Source organism: Molothrus aeneus, chromosome Z (genome assembly GCF_037042795.1).
Source record: "Molothrus aeneus isolate 106 chromosome Z, BPBGC_Maene_1.0, whole genome shotgun sequence".
Lineage (NCBI taxonomy): Eukaryota > Metazoa > Chordata > Aves > Passeriformes > Icteridae > Molothrus > Molothrus aeneus.
The window spans coordinates 66,240,100-66,258,526 of record NC_089680.1 but is presented as its reverse complement, the minus strand read 5'-3'; the positions used below and the strand labels follow the sequence as shown (position 1 = coordinate 66,258,526).

General features: G+C 35.7%; 1 protein-coding gene across 1 annotated transcript in view; it reads right to left on the bottom strand.

Moving 5' to 3' along the window:
- Positions 1-18,427, bottom strand: part of FER (FER tyrosine kinase) — a 167,145-nt gene that overhangs the window by 95,072 nt on the left and 53,646 nt on the right. The window contains exons 9-10 of the mRNA XM_066568772.1: positions 13,629-13,751; positions 10,294-10,483 (exon numbers count right to left, since the gene is read on the bottom strand). Of these exons, the coding sequence (XP_066424869.1) occupies positions 10,294-10,483; positions 13,629-13,751 (313 nt within the window). The remainder of the gene's footprint in view (positions 1-10,293; positions 10,484-13,628; positions 13,752-18,427) is intronic.

Below are 18,427 nucleotides of genomic sequence, written 5' to 3'. Positions count from 1 at the left end.
ACAATTATCCACAAAACCAGTGTTAATTTACATGTTATATAAAAAATCCCTATGGAGTAACAGATCAAATGGACAAAAGTAGCAGCAGTCTCAAGCAGACCAAAAACAGCCGCAGCTTTGCATACTTCCACAAAACAGCCTAAGAAAAAAACAGCTGCATTTTTTTCAAAAAGCTACCTCATTTGCCTGTATCAAAACTAGTCTAAAACAAATAATTCCTTTATTAATGGTCCTTATGTAATTGTTACATAATACTGTGGCCTGGAACTTGAATCATCGCTAAATGAGCACAACCACATCATAGCAGGATTCTATTAGGTAGGAAATGTTTATAATTCCACTTGCAGGTTTGTCTTTTTCCAAGCCCTACAGAGAAAACATCATCTCCCTGTTATGCTATAAGAGCCAACAAATTAACATAAGAAAACTGTATTTATATCAGCTGCACTGAACTTTGATTTTCCTTGAGGATGTGTGTTTCTCTTTCAGACTAACAAAATACAAACATAAAAGTTTTTTAGTTTTTTTAAACCCAGAGTTACTTTAACTGGTTTTATAAACCAGAAGTTACTTTTTTTTGTTTGTTTCATTGTTTCTAGCTCAGAAGTTACTTTTAAAATTTTTCATTTTTAGAACTCTCTAAATACATCTCCCCTCACTTAAAAGCCATGCAAAAATCTGCATCATCTTTCATTACAATTGTCTATGGCCAGCTCAGTCACACCAGCTCCTTCTGTACTGCAAGATTCACTGAATTACACTGAATTCAGTATAAAAATCACCATGATCAACTGCTCTGAACAGCAATTAGCACAGAAGACAAAAACTTCAGGTTAGCATGATACAGCAAGTGTCAAGACTGTCAAGCATCTCATTTCGGCCCCCCAAACCCCAAACCAATATATTTGTGCTTCCATTTTATTTTCATTTTTATAGGAGTTGCTAAGTAAATGCTACAGAGGTTTCCAGAGTGAGATAATTTCAGTTAGATATTGTGAAAGTCTTCGTTGTTACAGAGTTCTAGCAAAACTAAGTAAATTTAATCTAAAGGGGAATGACAGAAGTTTGTATTATACATAAAGCATATATTATATATTATATATTATATTATATATATATTATACATAAGTGATTTTATTTCATCTTAGTATTCATAGCCAAGATCTAGAAACAAAACAAGTCATTCTGAGGCACATCAGAAACAAAAAATTGCAGATATAGCTCAGGTATATTACTTGTATACTTCTCTTGTATATTATATATATCTTATATATATTGTATATTTTTTTTATCATACCATTTATGCTGTGATTTAGCATTCAATTTACCACAGTGGCAACATGTGTTGATGAAGTCAGTCCCATGATGATGAGCCACAGTCTCACAGAAATATTGTCTCATGAAATTATACTGACAACTGCTCTGTCTCCAGCCCTTTGTCCTGCGTGAGTCGTACATGATTATGCTGTAGGTTTCTCCAATCCTATGTTTGGTCCTGTGTCCTGGACAGACTTTGGACCCACACAATAGTCTTGTCCTCAGCACTGTCCCTGACATCTTTTCATTTTGCTCCTGGTAGGACTCCTAGGCACACTCTGACCCTGACTAAACACTCTGCTGCCTCTGGAGCTGCCAGCGTGTGGCTCTGCCACTCTATCCTGTATTTGGTTTCTTTCCTTTTTCCCCTCTACTTTTACTAATCTATACTCTAGCTTCTAGACACCATCAAATCTTGCTTTCTTCAGAAACTTCAGCAAAAAATCAGATTTAAGAAATCATTTTTCTTGCAGAAATATCTTGCAGTAACTTCCAGAAAACAACCTGCTTTTGGTCTACAAAATCCTACAGTGCTCTAAAAGTAAAGTCCTTCAATAATTTTCAAGAATTACAAATTTCCACATATCTTGGCTGTGATACTGGAAGCTTTCTTTCCTCTAGGATGAGGACATCAGTTTCAGAAACTCCTGGATATCTGTCATTATTTTCATGCAAATGTCACTGACTTTCTCATGTTACCCTAACACAGCAGCCAAAGAGAAATTAACTTTCTGATTACCTGTTTCTATACTTCCCTTAAAAGAAATTGAGATAAGTATCCTGGAATTTTTTGACAAGATTACAGTGACTACCACTGTCTCACAAAGAACTTTAATTTTCCCTACTATTAAAGACTGTTTCGTACAAGGAAGAGCCTCAATGTCTGTTGGAAAGAGGGCTTCACCTGTTTGAAAACTATTATCCAGTGCTCTTTATGGCCTAGATTTCCAAGACAACTACATGAGACCAGCAAACTTGAGTCACAGCTTCATGTCAAAAGCAGGATACCTTAAGCAATCTAAAATCGGGCATTAGTGCTGATGTTCAAGCACCTGGATCCTAAACTGGCCAGAAATGTATTGCATCTGACTGCTAGATGATAAAAGAAAGAAAAAAAAAGGATTATCTCAAACATGCTATTTCACTTACCCCACTGTTAAAAAGCACCAACAGTAAAACCCAAAAAAATAAAAAAGAGAACAAAAAAACAGCACTTAAAGACAGTGGTCTGAAAACCGGATTGGCATTCTGGTTTCTCAAGTCTGTAGCAGGCAAGAACCTCCCCACATCGCAGAAAAAAACCAGAAGCTAAGCATAAAATCATACACTTCTATCTGGCAGAAAACTACCAGTGACACTAGATTAAAAACATAAATCCTAATTCTAATAATTATTTTACAGCAGATTTTAGGAGTTTTAGAAGCATAATAATTGCCTTTAAGGACAATGGTATTTTTAATCAGGCACTTAAAAAGGAAGAGAGAAAAGCAGAGAAGTGATTTAAAGCAGCCAAATTCTATCATATTACTTCCTGTGCACTGCCTAGAGGCTATGAAAAGTGAGCAATCACATTAATTCGGTCCCATCACTATGAAAAAGATGCAAGAAGACAATGATGATGATTCTGGCAAAGAATTACCACTTTTCTCCCAGCACACAGAGAAACATATGCCGGATACTAGTATGTGATTTCTGTTCTAAAGGAAACGCCTGTGTGAAACTTTCTTAATCTACAGAGAAAATTTATAGTGAAATAACAAGTTCCCAGTGGGTATGCAGTTCTGAACACTACTATGGTGAAGCCTGCTTCCCCAAATAAGGAATTAAAGGTCTTGAAATATTTTTGGCAGCTCAAGAGAGGTCTAGGTATCTCAAGTGCTTATAACTCTCCTTCATACAGAGAGAGTAAACTAATTCTGCATTTCAAATATTCTAAAGAGTCCTCTTTCTGTGAATGATCCACCTCCCTTAATTCCTCAAAAATTTTGCTTATACTTCTAATTTCACTTCTCCCCAAGACCAGGTTATTTCTCAACAAATTTCTGATAGATAATATGCTAACCTTAAGAAATACTTAAGTTCTGAGCCTTAGTGTGCAAACTTAGTCCAGTCTTTTACTTCAAAAGTCTCTAGGCATGTTCAATGGCAAGAGTCTTGACAGCTCCACTGACCTCTTATCCTGTAAATTCTGAACAGTCAGTGGAACAAAGCATGACTGATTTTATCTGCTCTACTACCTTATTATCTCCTTTTGTATTGTTCTTCCTCTCATATATGTCCATCAGCAGTTAGGATTTAAAAAATAAGCTAGAACATATTCACTAGGAGAGAATTCATCTTCTTCACACTTCTTAACAGCATCTGACATTTGGGGCACTTTTGATCCATGTCAAATTCTGGCTGTAAGCCAGAAGCACAGGTCCAAGCCAGCAAGTTTGGAAAGTGGCCATAAACAAAACTGAACTTCAGCTGTCTAGGAAGCCACCAAATAAAACTGTTTATTTCCAGGTCTTTAATAAATAAATAGGCAAAAATTTCTACAGCATGACTGTACTGGCAGCGTTTCCTCAGCAGAGACTAAAATAAAAGAAAAGAAAAGGATACCAATGCTGTACAGACTAACTGTGGCCCTGGGTCTATTAACAACATAGTTAAGATTTTGCAATAACATGGTGGAAGTGTACAAGATTTATAAATATATAAATCAAATTACTGTGAAGGGCTCCCCTACCATGCTCTAATACAATCTTAGTTTTATATAAATGTAATGAGCCTCAAATCAGTAGAGAATTACTTACACAGACAGATAAGGGAGATGTTTGGTGATGCATTACAGAGCATAAGAATGTATCTCCTGAATCAGTAAGAAAAATGTCAAATTTATCTCTACTGTTACACTTTCTGCAATTGCTGCAATGGCCTGTCTCAGAAGGCAATCACTTCCTTGCATCTGTTTCAAAATAAAGAACCTGCATAGTCTGACACAGCAGGGGAAAAGGAACCTCCAAGAGTGTCGTAGTTCTCTCAGGAGATTATGTTTCAGGACCTTGTGATCCAACATCAAAAATGTATGCAATGAAGCATCTTTAATGAAATCACAAACTCCTGCAAAGCCTCTCTCACATCTGTGTAACTGACAGTGAAAAAATCAAAACATACAAATTGATTAAATTTGTCAATTATTATTTTGGTGAGAGTTCTGAACACATTCTCTTCAAACACAAACCTGCAGAACAAGAATCTGGCTATTGGTTTACTGATCATACTAATTAGAGGACCAAGTCTTGGATTCTAGAAAGCAAGGATGAAAAGATAAAACATTCATATTAGGTAGAATAATTTACAAACAAGTAAAGTAGCACTTCAGCTCTGTTTCATGTATTTAGGTTTTTTTTTTCCTTGTGTAATGACTGAGATCTAATTTTTTAATTACCATAACCTTCACTAAAAGCTGACTTATTTTTAAGGCAATCATTAAGGATAAGCTCTCTGAAGTCTTTTAAAAAGGAATAACAAACAACAAAAGTGATTAGATACGAGCTGAACTTCTGTGGGTTTTTTTCAAGTATTATGCTAGAACAAATAAAACCATTTTCTACTGTGTACAGTTTTAAGCCTGGAACTCTACTAGCACAAGGCATTACAACCTCCCAATGGCTGTACCATGGTGTTTCAGCTTGCTTCTGCCCTGGCTATCTCTCCCGAGTTCATGCTAACCACTTTGGCTTATTCAGTCATAACTAGTCTTCTGGCATGGAGCTCCACCTGCTGACAAGTCTCTCAAGTGTTGCAGAGCTTGCACACCAAGTCTCAGTTTTGTCAACCAGGTCCAGGAAAATGCTGCAGTATGCAAAATAAATCTACAAAACACTTCTACAGTGAGAACAGTATGTAATTTCAAACACATGTTCTTAAAAGTCATGAGTTTATGCCTTCATAATTTTTTTTATCATGTATGGAAAAAGGAAAAGATATGTTAAAGTGGTACAGAGATTTCACTATTTGATTGCTAAACAAAATTAATTACTATTTTATATTAACTGAATTTATTGCCTGGTTTAAGAACTCCCTGAAGACTCCCAATCCAGTAACAATTTCCAAGGCAATACTGATGTTGTAAGTTTAAAGCTTCACCATGAAATGCAAATTATCATAATTGTATGTAATTACCTGAGTAAATGTTTAGCTGGTACTGCAATATTCAAAAATTAATGATGTTTTTATTTCTAATCTGATCATCAGACATATAAAAGTTTTGTTGCTGTTGTTTTCTTCATTTGAATTACCATGGACTACTGCCATGCTTTGATGATCACATCAACAGCAAAAATACACCCTACGTAACTCAAGACAAATGACAGGCCATACATCCACTGACTGAACACCTAAATGTGAAAGTTAGCTCAAGTAGCTTCCAGTTAAATTTTATGAAGTGACGTAATACATAAAACTTTGGATACTACTGAATTTTTGTCAAAATATATCTATTTACATGGAATAACCAGTTTTTTTATAGTATCTTCATACTTAAAGTAGAGAAAAAAAATGTGAACTATATATCTCCCATTAACATAGTGAATGGCATAAAAGCATAACTCTAAGGGGCTAAAAAATAAGATTTTAAACTTCTAGTGCTGTCAGCATTATAATTATCTCTGTCTTGCATGGATAAGTCAGTAGAAAAGTATAATTGCTAGTAACAATAAGATGTTTCATTTTTCCATATACAATGATAAAACTGTTAAATGCAATGTTCAGAAATTTTTATTTCACTCCATGTTATATCCTGATTGAAAAAAAGAGAATGGTTTGACAATTTCCTTTTTTCCTTAAATGAGTACATGACTACCAATACACAGCAAATATACTTCAAAAAATATATTGACTGAAGCAAACCATATGGGAGACACTAACACAATACAAAACTTCCTACATTTAATAGAGGCAAAAAAGAACAAGGAAACTAAGTAAAAACACTCACATAACATTATACTGTCTATAAAAACATATCTAACAGCATTTCAGAATTTCACTCTGTGTTAGTATTCTATTATAGAGTTACCTAATGTAAAAGAAGGGAAAGAAAACAATTTGCAAACTATTCCACCATGAAATTGACTCTATTTATATGATATAAATACTTAGGAGATATGAAACAAAATTGCTTTGCATATCCCTCTTTTATATTTTAAATTACAAAACAAAAAAATTACTTGTGACTTGAGGACATGAAAATTTACTTCATATGGATTTTCTAATCCTTAGGAAAAAAAAACTTGCAAAACAAGTGTTTACAATTAATTTCTGAACAATAATAAATAATTATATTCGAGTGTATCAGAGTAACATTTAGATGAACTGCTCTCAGAAAAAGAGGAGAAAACTAATTTATAGCTGAAGAAACAGTCATCCTCTTGAATGAAACTAGGATGAGCAATCAGCAGCAAGAACATTTAGTTTCTGATATTTTACAGCCTTATATTTTTAAGGAGTTTTACTAAAAAAAAAATAAATCCCATTTTAAAAATCACCACTAAGTTTATTTACAGAAACAACCCATCAGAGCATTATTTTTCCATCTTGAGATATAGTCAAGACTGCCAGGTCAGGGGTGATGCCAAACGTAAGCAGAGACTGAAGGAAAGAAGAACACATTAAGAGCAACCCTGCAGAGAGGGACTCCGGGGTGCTGGTATACAAAAGTCAGCTGTCATCATCCATTTGCAGCCCAAAGGGTCAACCACATCCTGGGCTACACTCAAAGCACCATGAGCAGCAGGATGATGGAGGCGACTATTTCCTTCTACTCTGCCCCTGTGAGATTCCACCTTGAAAACTGCACCCAGGTCTGGGGTCTTCAAGACAAGAAAGAGATGGCACAATCCCAGAGGAAAGCCACTAAACTGATCATAGTGCTGGAGCACCACTCCTATGACAAGAGGCTGAGAGAGGAGTTGTTCAGCCTGGAGAAGGAAAGGAAGATCTCCAGGAAGATCTCACTGAAGCCCTTAAGTACTTAATGGAAGCTCATAAGAAAGATGGAGGCTGACTCTTCATGCTGGCAGACAGTGATATAAGGGGAACCGGTCTTAGTCTAAAAGAGGAGAAGTTCCAGCACCTGAGTAGAGTCTTACTCTGTCGGGAACACAGCTCTGGCACAAGCTGTGGGAGAGGAGACGCCCCCACTACTGACAGTGGCCACCCAACATCACCTTAATCCTCTCTGCTCCATTGCAGGGTGACAGCAGCAGTCCCCTCATGTGCAGAGACAACAGGCCTGACTACTTCTGGCTCACTGGAGCAACCAGCTGGGGAACAGGCTGTATGAGAGAAAAAATGCCCCAGAGTCTGCACTACCTCTCAGCACTTCTACTTAGTGTAGCTCAGGTGTAAGGACTTATACAACATCACAGGCATCAAATCATTTAACGATCACCTCAAATCCCTTCTCAGAAAGCAAGGACAATATCAACACCATCAGGCATGCTTAGCTCCTGTCTTTTTTCAAGTCTAAAGCTGGTAGAATTCCTTACTAGGTGCAGGAGCTCCTTCAGGTCCAAAGGGAAAAAATAGCATGAGCAGCAGAATGAACAGGATCCAGTGCAGGCTGCAGTAGATCACGACCATCTCCTTTCTAGGGCAACATGTGCTGATCCCAAGGCAGCCTCAGTGCCAATAGCCTGCGTGTAAATGTTGTATCCTGTACATGTAAATGCTGAACTTGACTTAGCTGTGCAAATAAACATGTCTGCTTTCACAGTTAACCCTGTTTTCAGTCCCAGTCAGTCTCCTGTACAAGATAAGGACTTCCACATCTGGCACCCAAAAAGAGTGCATGTCCAAGAGTGGCAAGCTTTGCCTTGAAGAAGCAAGGAAAGTGGTAATTCTGCACAATTTATTCTTCAGATGGACCTTAACACATCACACTTCATGACAGGTCCTCTCTGCAAGGTAGCTTGAATAACATGCATTATTTTCATAAATGGTGAAGGCACTCCAAACTCTCAGATAACACAGGCCAGACAGAACTGCATAAACTAGAGCAAGTTACTTAAAGTACACAATCCACGTTAAAAATGAATGTTAACATTATCTCTGGCATACAAATGCATACCTGCTTTATTTTTTCAAGTTGCCTTAACTTGACAAAATTTTACCTACTGGTTTAAAAAATAAAACAAAAACCAACATTATCCTCTATTTCAGGTTACACCTTAGTGGGTTAAATATTTCTGCCTCCTTTTGTACCAGCTTCCTGAATCTGTTTTACCTTCTCCCTAAGAAGCTGACCAGATTGCCTCTCATCATTAGGCCTCTTCCTAATTGCTCTCATGGCTTTTCTCTGCAACCTTGCATTGAGTTAAAGTGGCAAGATTTTGTAAATGGTGCATCCTGCTGTAGTGGAAGGTGTTGAAAGGGTTTGGAACTAGGCAATCTTGGAAGTGTCTTCCAACCCAAACCATCCTATGGCTCTGTTCCCCCTTCCCCTGCCCTCCTGCAGAGGCCACCATGCCCTGAGCACAGAACCAGCCACACTGTGCCATCTGCCCTGGCGCACTGTGGGCCCATCAGTGGCTGCAATGGAGGTGATGAGCCCCCTCACCTTGAAGGTGACACTGGAGGTGACACAGTGCTGGCAGTGATGGAGCTGATGTGTCTCTGTCCTGTTGGCCCTGTGTAGGCCTGTGCTCAGCACAGAGGATTATTTTCTCCCACTCACTGAAACAGAGGTTTAGACACCAGAAAGCAGACTTGAGCAACCTTGAGCTGAAGGAGAAGAGTACCACTCTTATGACTAGACTCATCACCTCAACTAATACTAGGAGACACTAATCACTAACACTACTACAGGATATGATATTAAGTAACTAACAAGATAGCCTGCACCAAAAAGACTCCAAGCCTCCTAATCTTCTGCAATCATTATCCTGATCCTTCCTTTCTCTTCATCTTTTTGTACTTTTTTAAACTCCTTCTAGGTCACGACAAGCATACAAGCTTTGTAAAATAATGTTTTGCACTAGTGTAAATGAGAACCATCTCATAGTGCCTTGTAAATATTAAACAGCAGTGGAGAAAGAGAATGTGACAATCAAGTATAATTGTAGAATGGGAATCAAACAGTTCCACAAAGAGACAGAGGAAGAAAAACAGCTCTCCCCTCAGAAACAACTATTTAATTATCATTTCACAGAGCTACTGCCCCACGGGCCAAAAAGAATGTGAGGCTAAACCTCAAAGAAAAAAAGTCACAAATATCTCCAACATGTCAAAACTAATCCACAAAGGCAAAAACTGTTTGCCCCTTTAGTAAACAGGTACTGTTTGCTTTTTTATTTGGCCTACAAACTCTGCATATAGATGCACACAACTGAGAAAAGGAAGTCACACAAAATATTAGCAAAGTAAGGTACTTATTTAAACTATATGAGGTCTCATCAGACCAAAAAAAACCCTTTTAATTATTAAGAGCATGTAAACATTTAAAAATAAGTTGTAAAGAAACCAATGTTCATTTCTGTTTGAGAAAAGAGTAATTACAGTACATAACATTAATTTTTCTCAATTACATAACAATTGCAGCAATTCCAAGAGCTTTTGCTGTTCGTTTTCTACCTAAAACTGTAAATTTATTTCTTCAACAAAGCCAAGGAAATTACCAATAGCTACTCAGTCACATATACTAAATCCATGTAAGGGTTAAGACTTTTCTTTGTTAAACAGTATAATGAAAATCTAAGCATCAAGTGTAGAGAAGATGAATCCAAGTCCCCACACACAGATTGTTATGAGCTACTGCCACTTAAAAAGAAAAAATATCATGCAACTGAACTTCTCGTCCAAACAAGTACCCAGAAATGCAAAGTGAAGCCCATTCACTTTAAATCACCTCAGTGAGTAGCTTGATACTCTGATCCCAGGTCTGAAGTACAATAGCAGGGCTACACAATTCAGTAAAACAGATGTAAAACTTACTATAGAAGTCACTGATCTGGCATCTTCTTCGTAATTCACTACAGGTGGTGGCTCTTTCCCATCATTCTCTTGAACTTTCTGTTCCAGTAGTTCTTTCTGGGCTGCAAATTTTGCCTCAGAGCATCTTAATTGCTGGACTGTTTGCTTAAGTTCTTCAAGTGCTTGCTTTTGGCTCAGCAAGAGTACAATACTGCAAAGAAAAATAAAAATTTAACAATGTACATGAATCAAAATAGTCTATTTGCTTCATAAAATCTGGGGAGAAGAAAGCATGACAATTCTTCAACATAATCATTTGTTCAAAGATGAAGCAATTCTAGAAAATTTTCAAAGCAACATGGTAATAAAAGCAAACACTCATTCTCTCTCTCTATCACAAAAAATAATGTTTAATATATATACGTAGAACTCCTGCTTTCATCCACTTTTGACTGAATTGATAAACACTGGGGTTCCCCCTCCTTTAGAGAATAAGTAAATTTTAGATAATGATTTGAAGTGATGAGAAATTCACTCCAATCAGTGTAGTTGTTGCAGTAATAATTTGCAATATTAAACTCCCCTCACATCCAGTATAAATTCATATGGCATCACATAAGAGGTATCTGGTTTTTCCTCTGCACTGTAAGTATTTCTGGGCTGGGGTATAACTGTCTTATGAAGCTAAATAAACGTATCTTTATGAGAAGCTAAAAGCAACTTTTCATCTTCACCTTATTTTTATAATTCTTCTCTGAATACCACTCTGAATACCAGCCTACAAGAACAGATGAAGGAGGTGAATGGACCAGAACTATGAAGAATGAGGACCATATAAAGAAAAATCTCAGTATTGTGTTACTCTGTATCTTCAGGATAACCCCTTGAAGACAAGCCCTCCTGCAAGCCCTACCCTTGAAGAAAAAAAGAAAGGCAAAAGTAGTTCATGCAGGGATTGATCCTTCACAAAGTGATGCTCAGCCAAATGGGTACTCAAATGGGTTCCAAATAACAGGGGAACCACCTGTCATAAAATCCTCTTTGGCAGGAAAAGATACAAATAGTATTGATACAGGGGAATATTATATCAAGTCAGTAATAAGCAAAACTCCTCACTATCAGGAAAATGATTGTTCATCCAAAAACGGTAAGTGTGAGGTATGCAGACACAATTCTCAAATCTGAAACTGAGATTTGGCATGGACTTGCACATATTTAAAAGCACCAGAGAAGCAAATGAACAACTATTCTGAAGTTATCCTAAAGATAATGTGTTTTCATCTGGTCTCCTTTATGAGAGAAAAAGGACATCACCATGTGAAAATAACAGGTTTCAACCATCAGCAAGGCTTTAGGTGAATACACACTGGCTGGGGTAACATCCCCAAACACAGAATGGTTTCAACTAATCAGGATACAGCAATAACACAACATAAAAATACCCTGAAAAGTCGCTCATAAGCTAGTCTCTTTCTGAACTGCAGCAAAATGGATTACAATGATTTCATTTCCCAAATCCAACCTTCAGTGCTTGCCACTCCAGTCATGCATGAGGAATCAGATCTATAAAATAATTCGCCTGTGGCTTGCATGAGTGCAAACTGCAAAGTTCTTATTGCTAGTAATAGCTACAAGCAACTTCACAGAGTGACATCTTTTATGAAGGATCCCCGCAGATCACAGCTACATGTGAGAAAGTGGTAAAAAGGTGTACTAAACCAAAACCTAAATATTCAATATGCTATATTTTTTAAGGGCAGCGGGTATGCTTGACATATACATATATAAATAAAATACAATTAAAACATTTTCTGTGTTGAAGGTGATATCATCATTTGAAGATGGAAAGGGATATTAGTGTGGGGATAATAGTACCAAGACATTGCCTTAAGGTATGACCTTATGCAGTCATTATTAAACCCAATGCTACAGTTGGACAAGATATTCTGGGGACAGTAAACATCCTGAAACATCCTGATCAACTCTGCACTGCAGCTAAAAGGTGAAAAGGGAGTTTGTTGGAGGCAGGCATGATCAATGACAAATCAGAACAAGGATGACTTGTACAGCTTGACATCTAAGCCAGATTCCCTGCCTTTTAATAAGAGAAACAGGTACTGGTGCAATTTGAACTGAAATCATCTTCTCAACATCACAAACATCTGCTAAAGGATCAGTCAGAGAAGCCTTCACACAGTAAGAAACACAGTGAGGGTCTAAACTATTTTCAGGGGGTGATAACTGGTAACAAAACAATACTGAGGGGAAAAAACCCAAACAACACCCATTAATCTCAGCTAGTTCAATTATAGTTTATCCTTTAAGTAGCATACAGCAAAGAAGACAGGTCAAGAACCAAAAATTGGAAAACACACTGTGAGTGCATGTGAACTTCACCACAGAAAGGACATAAAATATCTATTTGAAACACTGACAACAGATATATAAAGTTTTGTACGAGAATTAAATGTTTCATGTGATGGAACAATGTGATACAATGTTTCATATGAAAAAGTTCCATCAACAAAGAGCATCAAGACTCTTTCAGTAAATGAAGGATTACCTAAAGGACTTGCATTCCAATTCACTACTGCTACTGTAAACAAATATTTATGACCAAATTAGTAAGATTAAGACTGATTGCAACAAGGATCAGAAAAATATCACTACAGACAAAAGGTTTCTTTATCTGTTGAACCGACATCAGTTTAGAAGAGTATGTAAATATTTTTTCTAACCAAAGGTAGAAGAACTAAATACCTAAAGATGTTGCCCAGGAATGATTCTTCATAATAATGTTTTATTTATGGTGCACTAAAACACTCACTAATGTCTCACCTTTGTTATTTACTATGCAGTACTACAGGGTATGAGATTTACATACTTTACATTTACACTTCTGTAAAGGAAATGCAAAGAATGAACTTTACCTGACAAGATGCAAACATATTACTGCATAAGAAAGTCTTGCACAAGACTCTGAAAGCCTTTCACAGAATTAAACCTCCACAAGGAATTCTGCCAAACAGAGAGGCAACTGAACTCACTCATCTTCTTTGAGCAAGCTGAATTGAATTAATGAAAGGTCCAGCTCTTGAGCCAAAAGCTCTTGCCAAACCATGGCAATTATATTAAACTTATGGAGCTGCACAGTTCTTCGGTGAGTTGGGGTCTGCAGTGGGCAAGTTTTATTTCAGAGACAAGAAACTAACTTCCCATTGTTTTTCACAGTAATTGCTAAACACAAAGCAGAACAAGATTAGTGAAAGTTATTTCTTACTTAAGTTTTAGGAATTGCATTATAGACATTTTTCCCCTTCAAACTATTGTATTTTGAAATTTAAATTTCAACTTACTCAGATTTCTTTTCACATGTCTTAGATGACTCTTCTATTTTTTTCTCTAGTTCCAAAACAAGTTCCTCTTTGCTCAGAAGGGTTTGCTGCGTTTGCATCAGTTCTTCTATTACTGTTTTTAACCTGTAAACAGATTTCAGAAACCCAGCCTGTGAATGCATAAACTCTATATATCTGGGAACATTGTAATCTTTTTCCTGAAGATGTAAAAAAGCACTATTTTCTAGATTATGTTACTCAGTGTTTAGTGATAGTTCTTTTTTTGTGTGGCTGGACCTTCACATTGCTAATCTGTATTGTTAGAGATTCTGTGTGAGCCTCTGTATACACACTAGGTTACAGAATGATCTCTTGTCTGCAGGTTCTCCTACCAAGAAAACATTTTTTCCAGAATATGTGATGAGTTCCATGAATTAATGCCTTCCTAATACATTGCTAATTTATGAGATGCTTTAAGAAAGACAAAAGCCTTCTGACTCATAAAACATGTGTTAAATAAATACACAGAATCAGTAGCTGGGTTGTATTTATTTCTAGAAATAGTAAAAGTACAAATGATCACTTTCTGTTGTAATAGTGATTGTATCTTTCTTTACGATTAACCTTTTCAGGTTACAATCTCTGGTAATGGTTAATTCAAAGTAAAGTACAAAACCACTCAATACTAACAGAGAAGGTGTATTACACTTTAAAACCATTATGAACACTTCATAATTATATTAGTAAATACTCCAATAACAAAAAAATGTTCCATGAAATGCACAACATTTGCATTCTAAAGAATGTATGTAAATGGCTTACATAATGACAACTTCTAAAATGTGTATCAATCAAGATTGTTAAATCAGAACAATCTCTTAAAGATAAATAAGCATATACATCTTGTTTCCTTTTTGTCATTTATCTATACATCTTTAACTATCTTATTTTATTTTCCCTGTATTTTCAAGCCCAATTTCAATAAAATTACTGAAGTAAAAGGCAGAACACAAGCAAAATATATGTAGCAATTACCATTGCACAGATCTATTGCCCAAAACCATTCCAGACCAGGGAGTGGTACACCCAACTCTCTAAATACCTAGGAGGCATATGCCACATGTCCATATATACCAAACTGAGTTATTTCATTCTAAACACTGAATCAGTCCTCTCCTTCCAATATATTTTATACAATGTTGATTATATATGATCTGTACCTAGTCATGCACTCTATGCTAGGAGACTGGAACCACTAAAAAAAGCCATAGAGTGAATGACAAAAATTTATTTCCCAAAAGACAAACCTTCCACATGTGTTTGAGATAAAATAAATACTTAAAACATTTCCCTCAAAGTAACATCATCACAGCTCTGCTTTTCATATACATTTTTATCAGTTTTAGGCTGTCAAAATCTCTATGCTGAACTTTTCTATGTTTTCTTATACTGGGTCTCCAACTTATTACCAACTAACTTTTTTATTTTAATACTTTGCTAAAGAAAGTAATTTTAAAAAAATTAACTGTTTTTTAAACAGCTTTCTAAACAAAATTTTAATCAACATTGTATTTGCTTAACAACTGATTTACAGGAAGCAGATGTTTTATCTAATGATCCAGCATCAACAGTCATGAAATTAAAATGAAATTGATAAGACTTCATCAGTAGAAGGAATGAGTATATACATGCAGATACAACATCTTTATTATTTCACCACTTCAAAAATATTATATTTTATATTTTATGTTGCAATATCAGATTAAAACATTAAGTTGATGTAGTTCTTCCTGAAACTTCTGAGATACTTCAGAGACATTTTATTTATCTTAGAGAAAAGAAAAAGAAGCTACCAGGTACACAAAAACTACTTGCCTCCTTGCACTTCATATCTATTCTTTGTTTAAACAATAACTTTCATTCAAACTGAAATGAACAGCTGACAAATGCATCAGCTGACAATTCTGCAATCTTGTATCATTTTGGCCCTTGTTTACCAAAGGAATTTTCTTGTGGTGCTGGATATGCCTTATGGATACAATCAGTTTACAGAAGGGTTTCTATGACTTAACAGTTAATCACTGTAACACTTGAAAAATCACATAATGCCCCTGCCTGGAAAGCTTCCATTCCTATTCCTTTAGTTTTAAGCTCTGTTCTGCTGCAACTATCAATTAAAAGTTTGATCTTAGAGAACTCATATTTCAGAAGAATTGGACATTACTATGCTCATTGATCAGCCTTTAGCTGAGGTTGCTTCCTCTCAGCTTTTAATGCGTCTCTTCAAAGCATAAATTTTTATTCTGCTACACTTCTCAGAATTTTTCAGTACTATTCAGTGACACTATGAATATTTATCAGGAGACACCATAACTCATTCCTTAGAAAGGTTAGCTAGTCAACACTGACTTTTAACTACCTCCCTTTGTCAAAATTTTATTCATAAATATAAGCTCACCTTAAAATGTAAAAACCAGTTTTCTCATTATGCTCCCTTAAAATATAGGTTGTTAAAACCATTAACCAGTTATGTATGCAAAGCTGTCATTTTTCCATTGCATAGTCAATAATAACAGCTGATTCAACTAAATATTATTGATTATAAATCAATATAAGTCTTTGAATGTTTTAAATGTTTGTGAAATAAATCTGCCATGTGCATTTATTTTATTTGGTAGATACTGAAGGTAGTTCTCCTCTGCAGAAACGTAATGCAGCATTTTAAAGCTCCAAGGCCATGATTTTAATGTTGAAGATAAAAAGTCAAATTTATATTGTTTCATCATGTAAAGCTGACTTTTTAAAAGTCATCAACTATGGATAAATGATATAGTACACTTCTCTTGCTTGCAAATTTCTCATCATACACAGCTGACAGAAATACAGGTTTTTTGGCTGCAGTGGCTTTAAGGCAAGATATCTAAAACACAGTTAACAAGAGATATGAGTAAAGACCAAGTTACCAAGAACTGTAAAAAAAAAAAATGAAGGGTTCTGACCTGCATTAAAAAGCAAAAGGACAAACAGGATAATAATAAACAGTTTTTACAGTACCAGGGGACAGTGGAGCTTCATATGTAATCTGCACTCCCTAATATATTCATAATAATCCAAATAAAAGGACAGTTTGAAAAGTGACAAAAAATGCTGATCATATAATGTTATTTGAGGTAGGGGGAAGGCTGAATGTGAAGGATAAAAAAGGATTATTCTGGACCTTATGACACTCCATACCTGGGCTTTCATTTCAATACATATGGAAATAGGCAAATATGTAGTGGGGAAAAAATAATCCAAAGCTTTACTTATGTAGAGAATGGAGCATGGGTCTAAAATGACCACTACCACTCAGAAATGAAATCTTGGAGATACAGTTGATGATTCCCTGAAAACACCTGATGACCTGCTCAGGTCAGAAAATCAAACTGAATGCTTCTCTAGGATTTGTTAAAACCAAAGCAGAGCAAGAACACAGGAAACCTTGGAAGGCCTCCCTCTAAACTGTCTATCTGGATTACCTGTGAAATTCTAGTCATTCATCTCAAAACTAATATAGCAACCTTGAAAATATTCAAATAAAGACAACCAGATGGATAAAGGATGAGTAAGCTTTGTGAAAGGACAGATTAAGCTAAAAGATCACTCTGAAAAAGAGATCACAGAACAGAAGTTGAACAGAAATTTACATTATCATAGGCAGAAAGGAACAGATTGTTCCTCTTCTCTTCCAAAACAAAAGCTTAAGAGCCATAAAACAGAAAAAGATAAGAGCAGGTTCACAAAATAGGAAGTTAATTTCTGGAATTCCTTGACGAAAATTCTATGGACAACAGATACTTTTACACACTGAACCTGACTGAAAAAGAACACAGAAGTAAAGTACTCCCAAGGATATTATAAACTACCTCCACGTCCATTAAAGACATTTATCTCAAAATATTTCAGAGATTAAAATTACGGGAGGCTGAGGAATTAGCATTATATGGTCATCCTGGTTTTGTTCTCTCAAGACTTTTTCCCTGTTGTCTAACATGGGAATGAAGAAAGTTGTGTCTGTCTTTGGTCTGACCTTCTAGGGTTTAACTGTCTTTCTCAGAACCCTCAATATATACCAGAAAGTGAACACCTTAATGACAGCAACACGTAAAAGGGCTACCTGATTTGTGTTCCAGAAATAATGCCACACCATAAAATTTCTCCAATTTGCAAAACCACTTCAAGTGATGAATGATGAATGATTTGCAAGAGAATACTATGAAAATTGTACTGAATATATATATATATGTAGGTAAATATACAGACATACATTTATAACAAAATTATATATTTCATCAGAAATGTTTATTAGAAAAGCAAGATTTCATCTCTTTTATTTAGATATGCTGCTGTCATATTTCTAAACAGTTGGATACAAAAGGCAAGCCAAAGGCAGAATCTTTGAAAAATTTTAATATTCCATTTAAAAGGGAGGCCCAGTATTTATATATTTCGTGCTGCTGTGTTGAAGTACATCAAGATGTACAACATCTGTGTTTAGGCAGGAATAATCTCAATATAGCAATGATGCAGAATATATTAAAAAGAGAAGCATGTTTAAAGGAATTGGGGGGGTTTAATTATCATGGGATCTTTTCATAAGATAAAGCTGCTTCATGACTAAGAAGGCAGATACTTCATATTAAAAAAATATTTCAGTACTTACCAAGGGAATAGATATACAGAAAGTAATCAAATTATACAGAAAAAAAAAGAGAGGATGATTAACAGCCTTTAAAAGGAATTAATAAAATCCCGAGTTTCTGTCATGTTGAGAAAACACG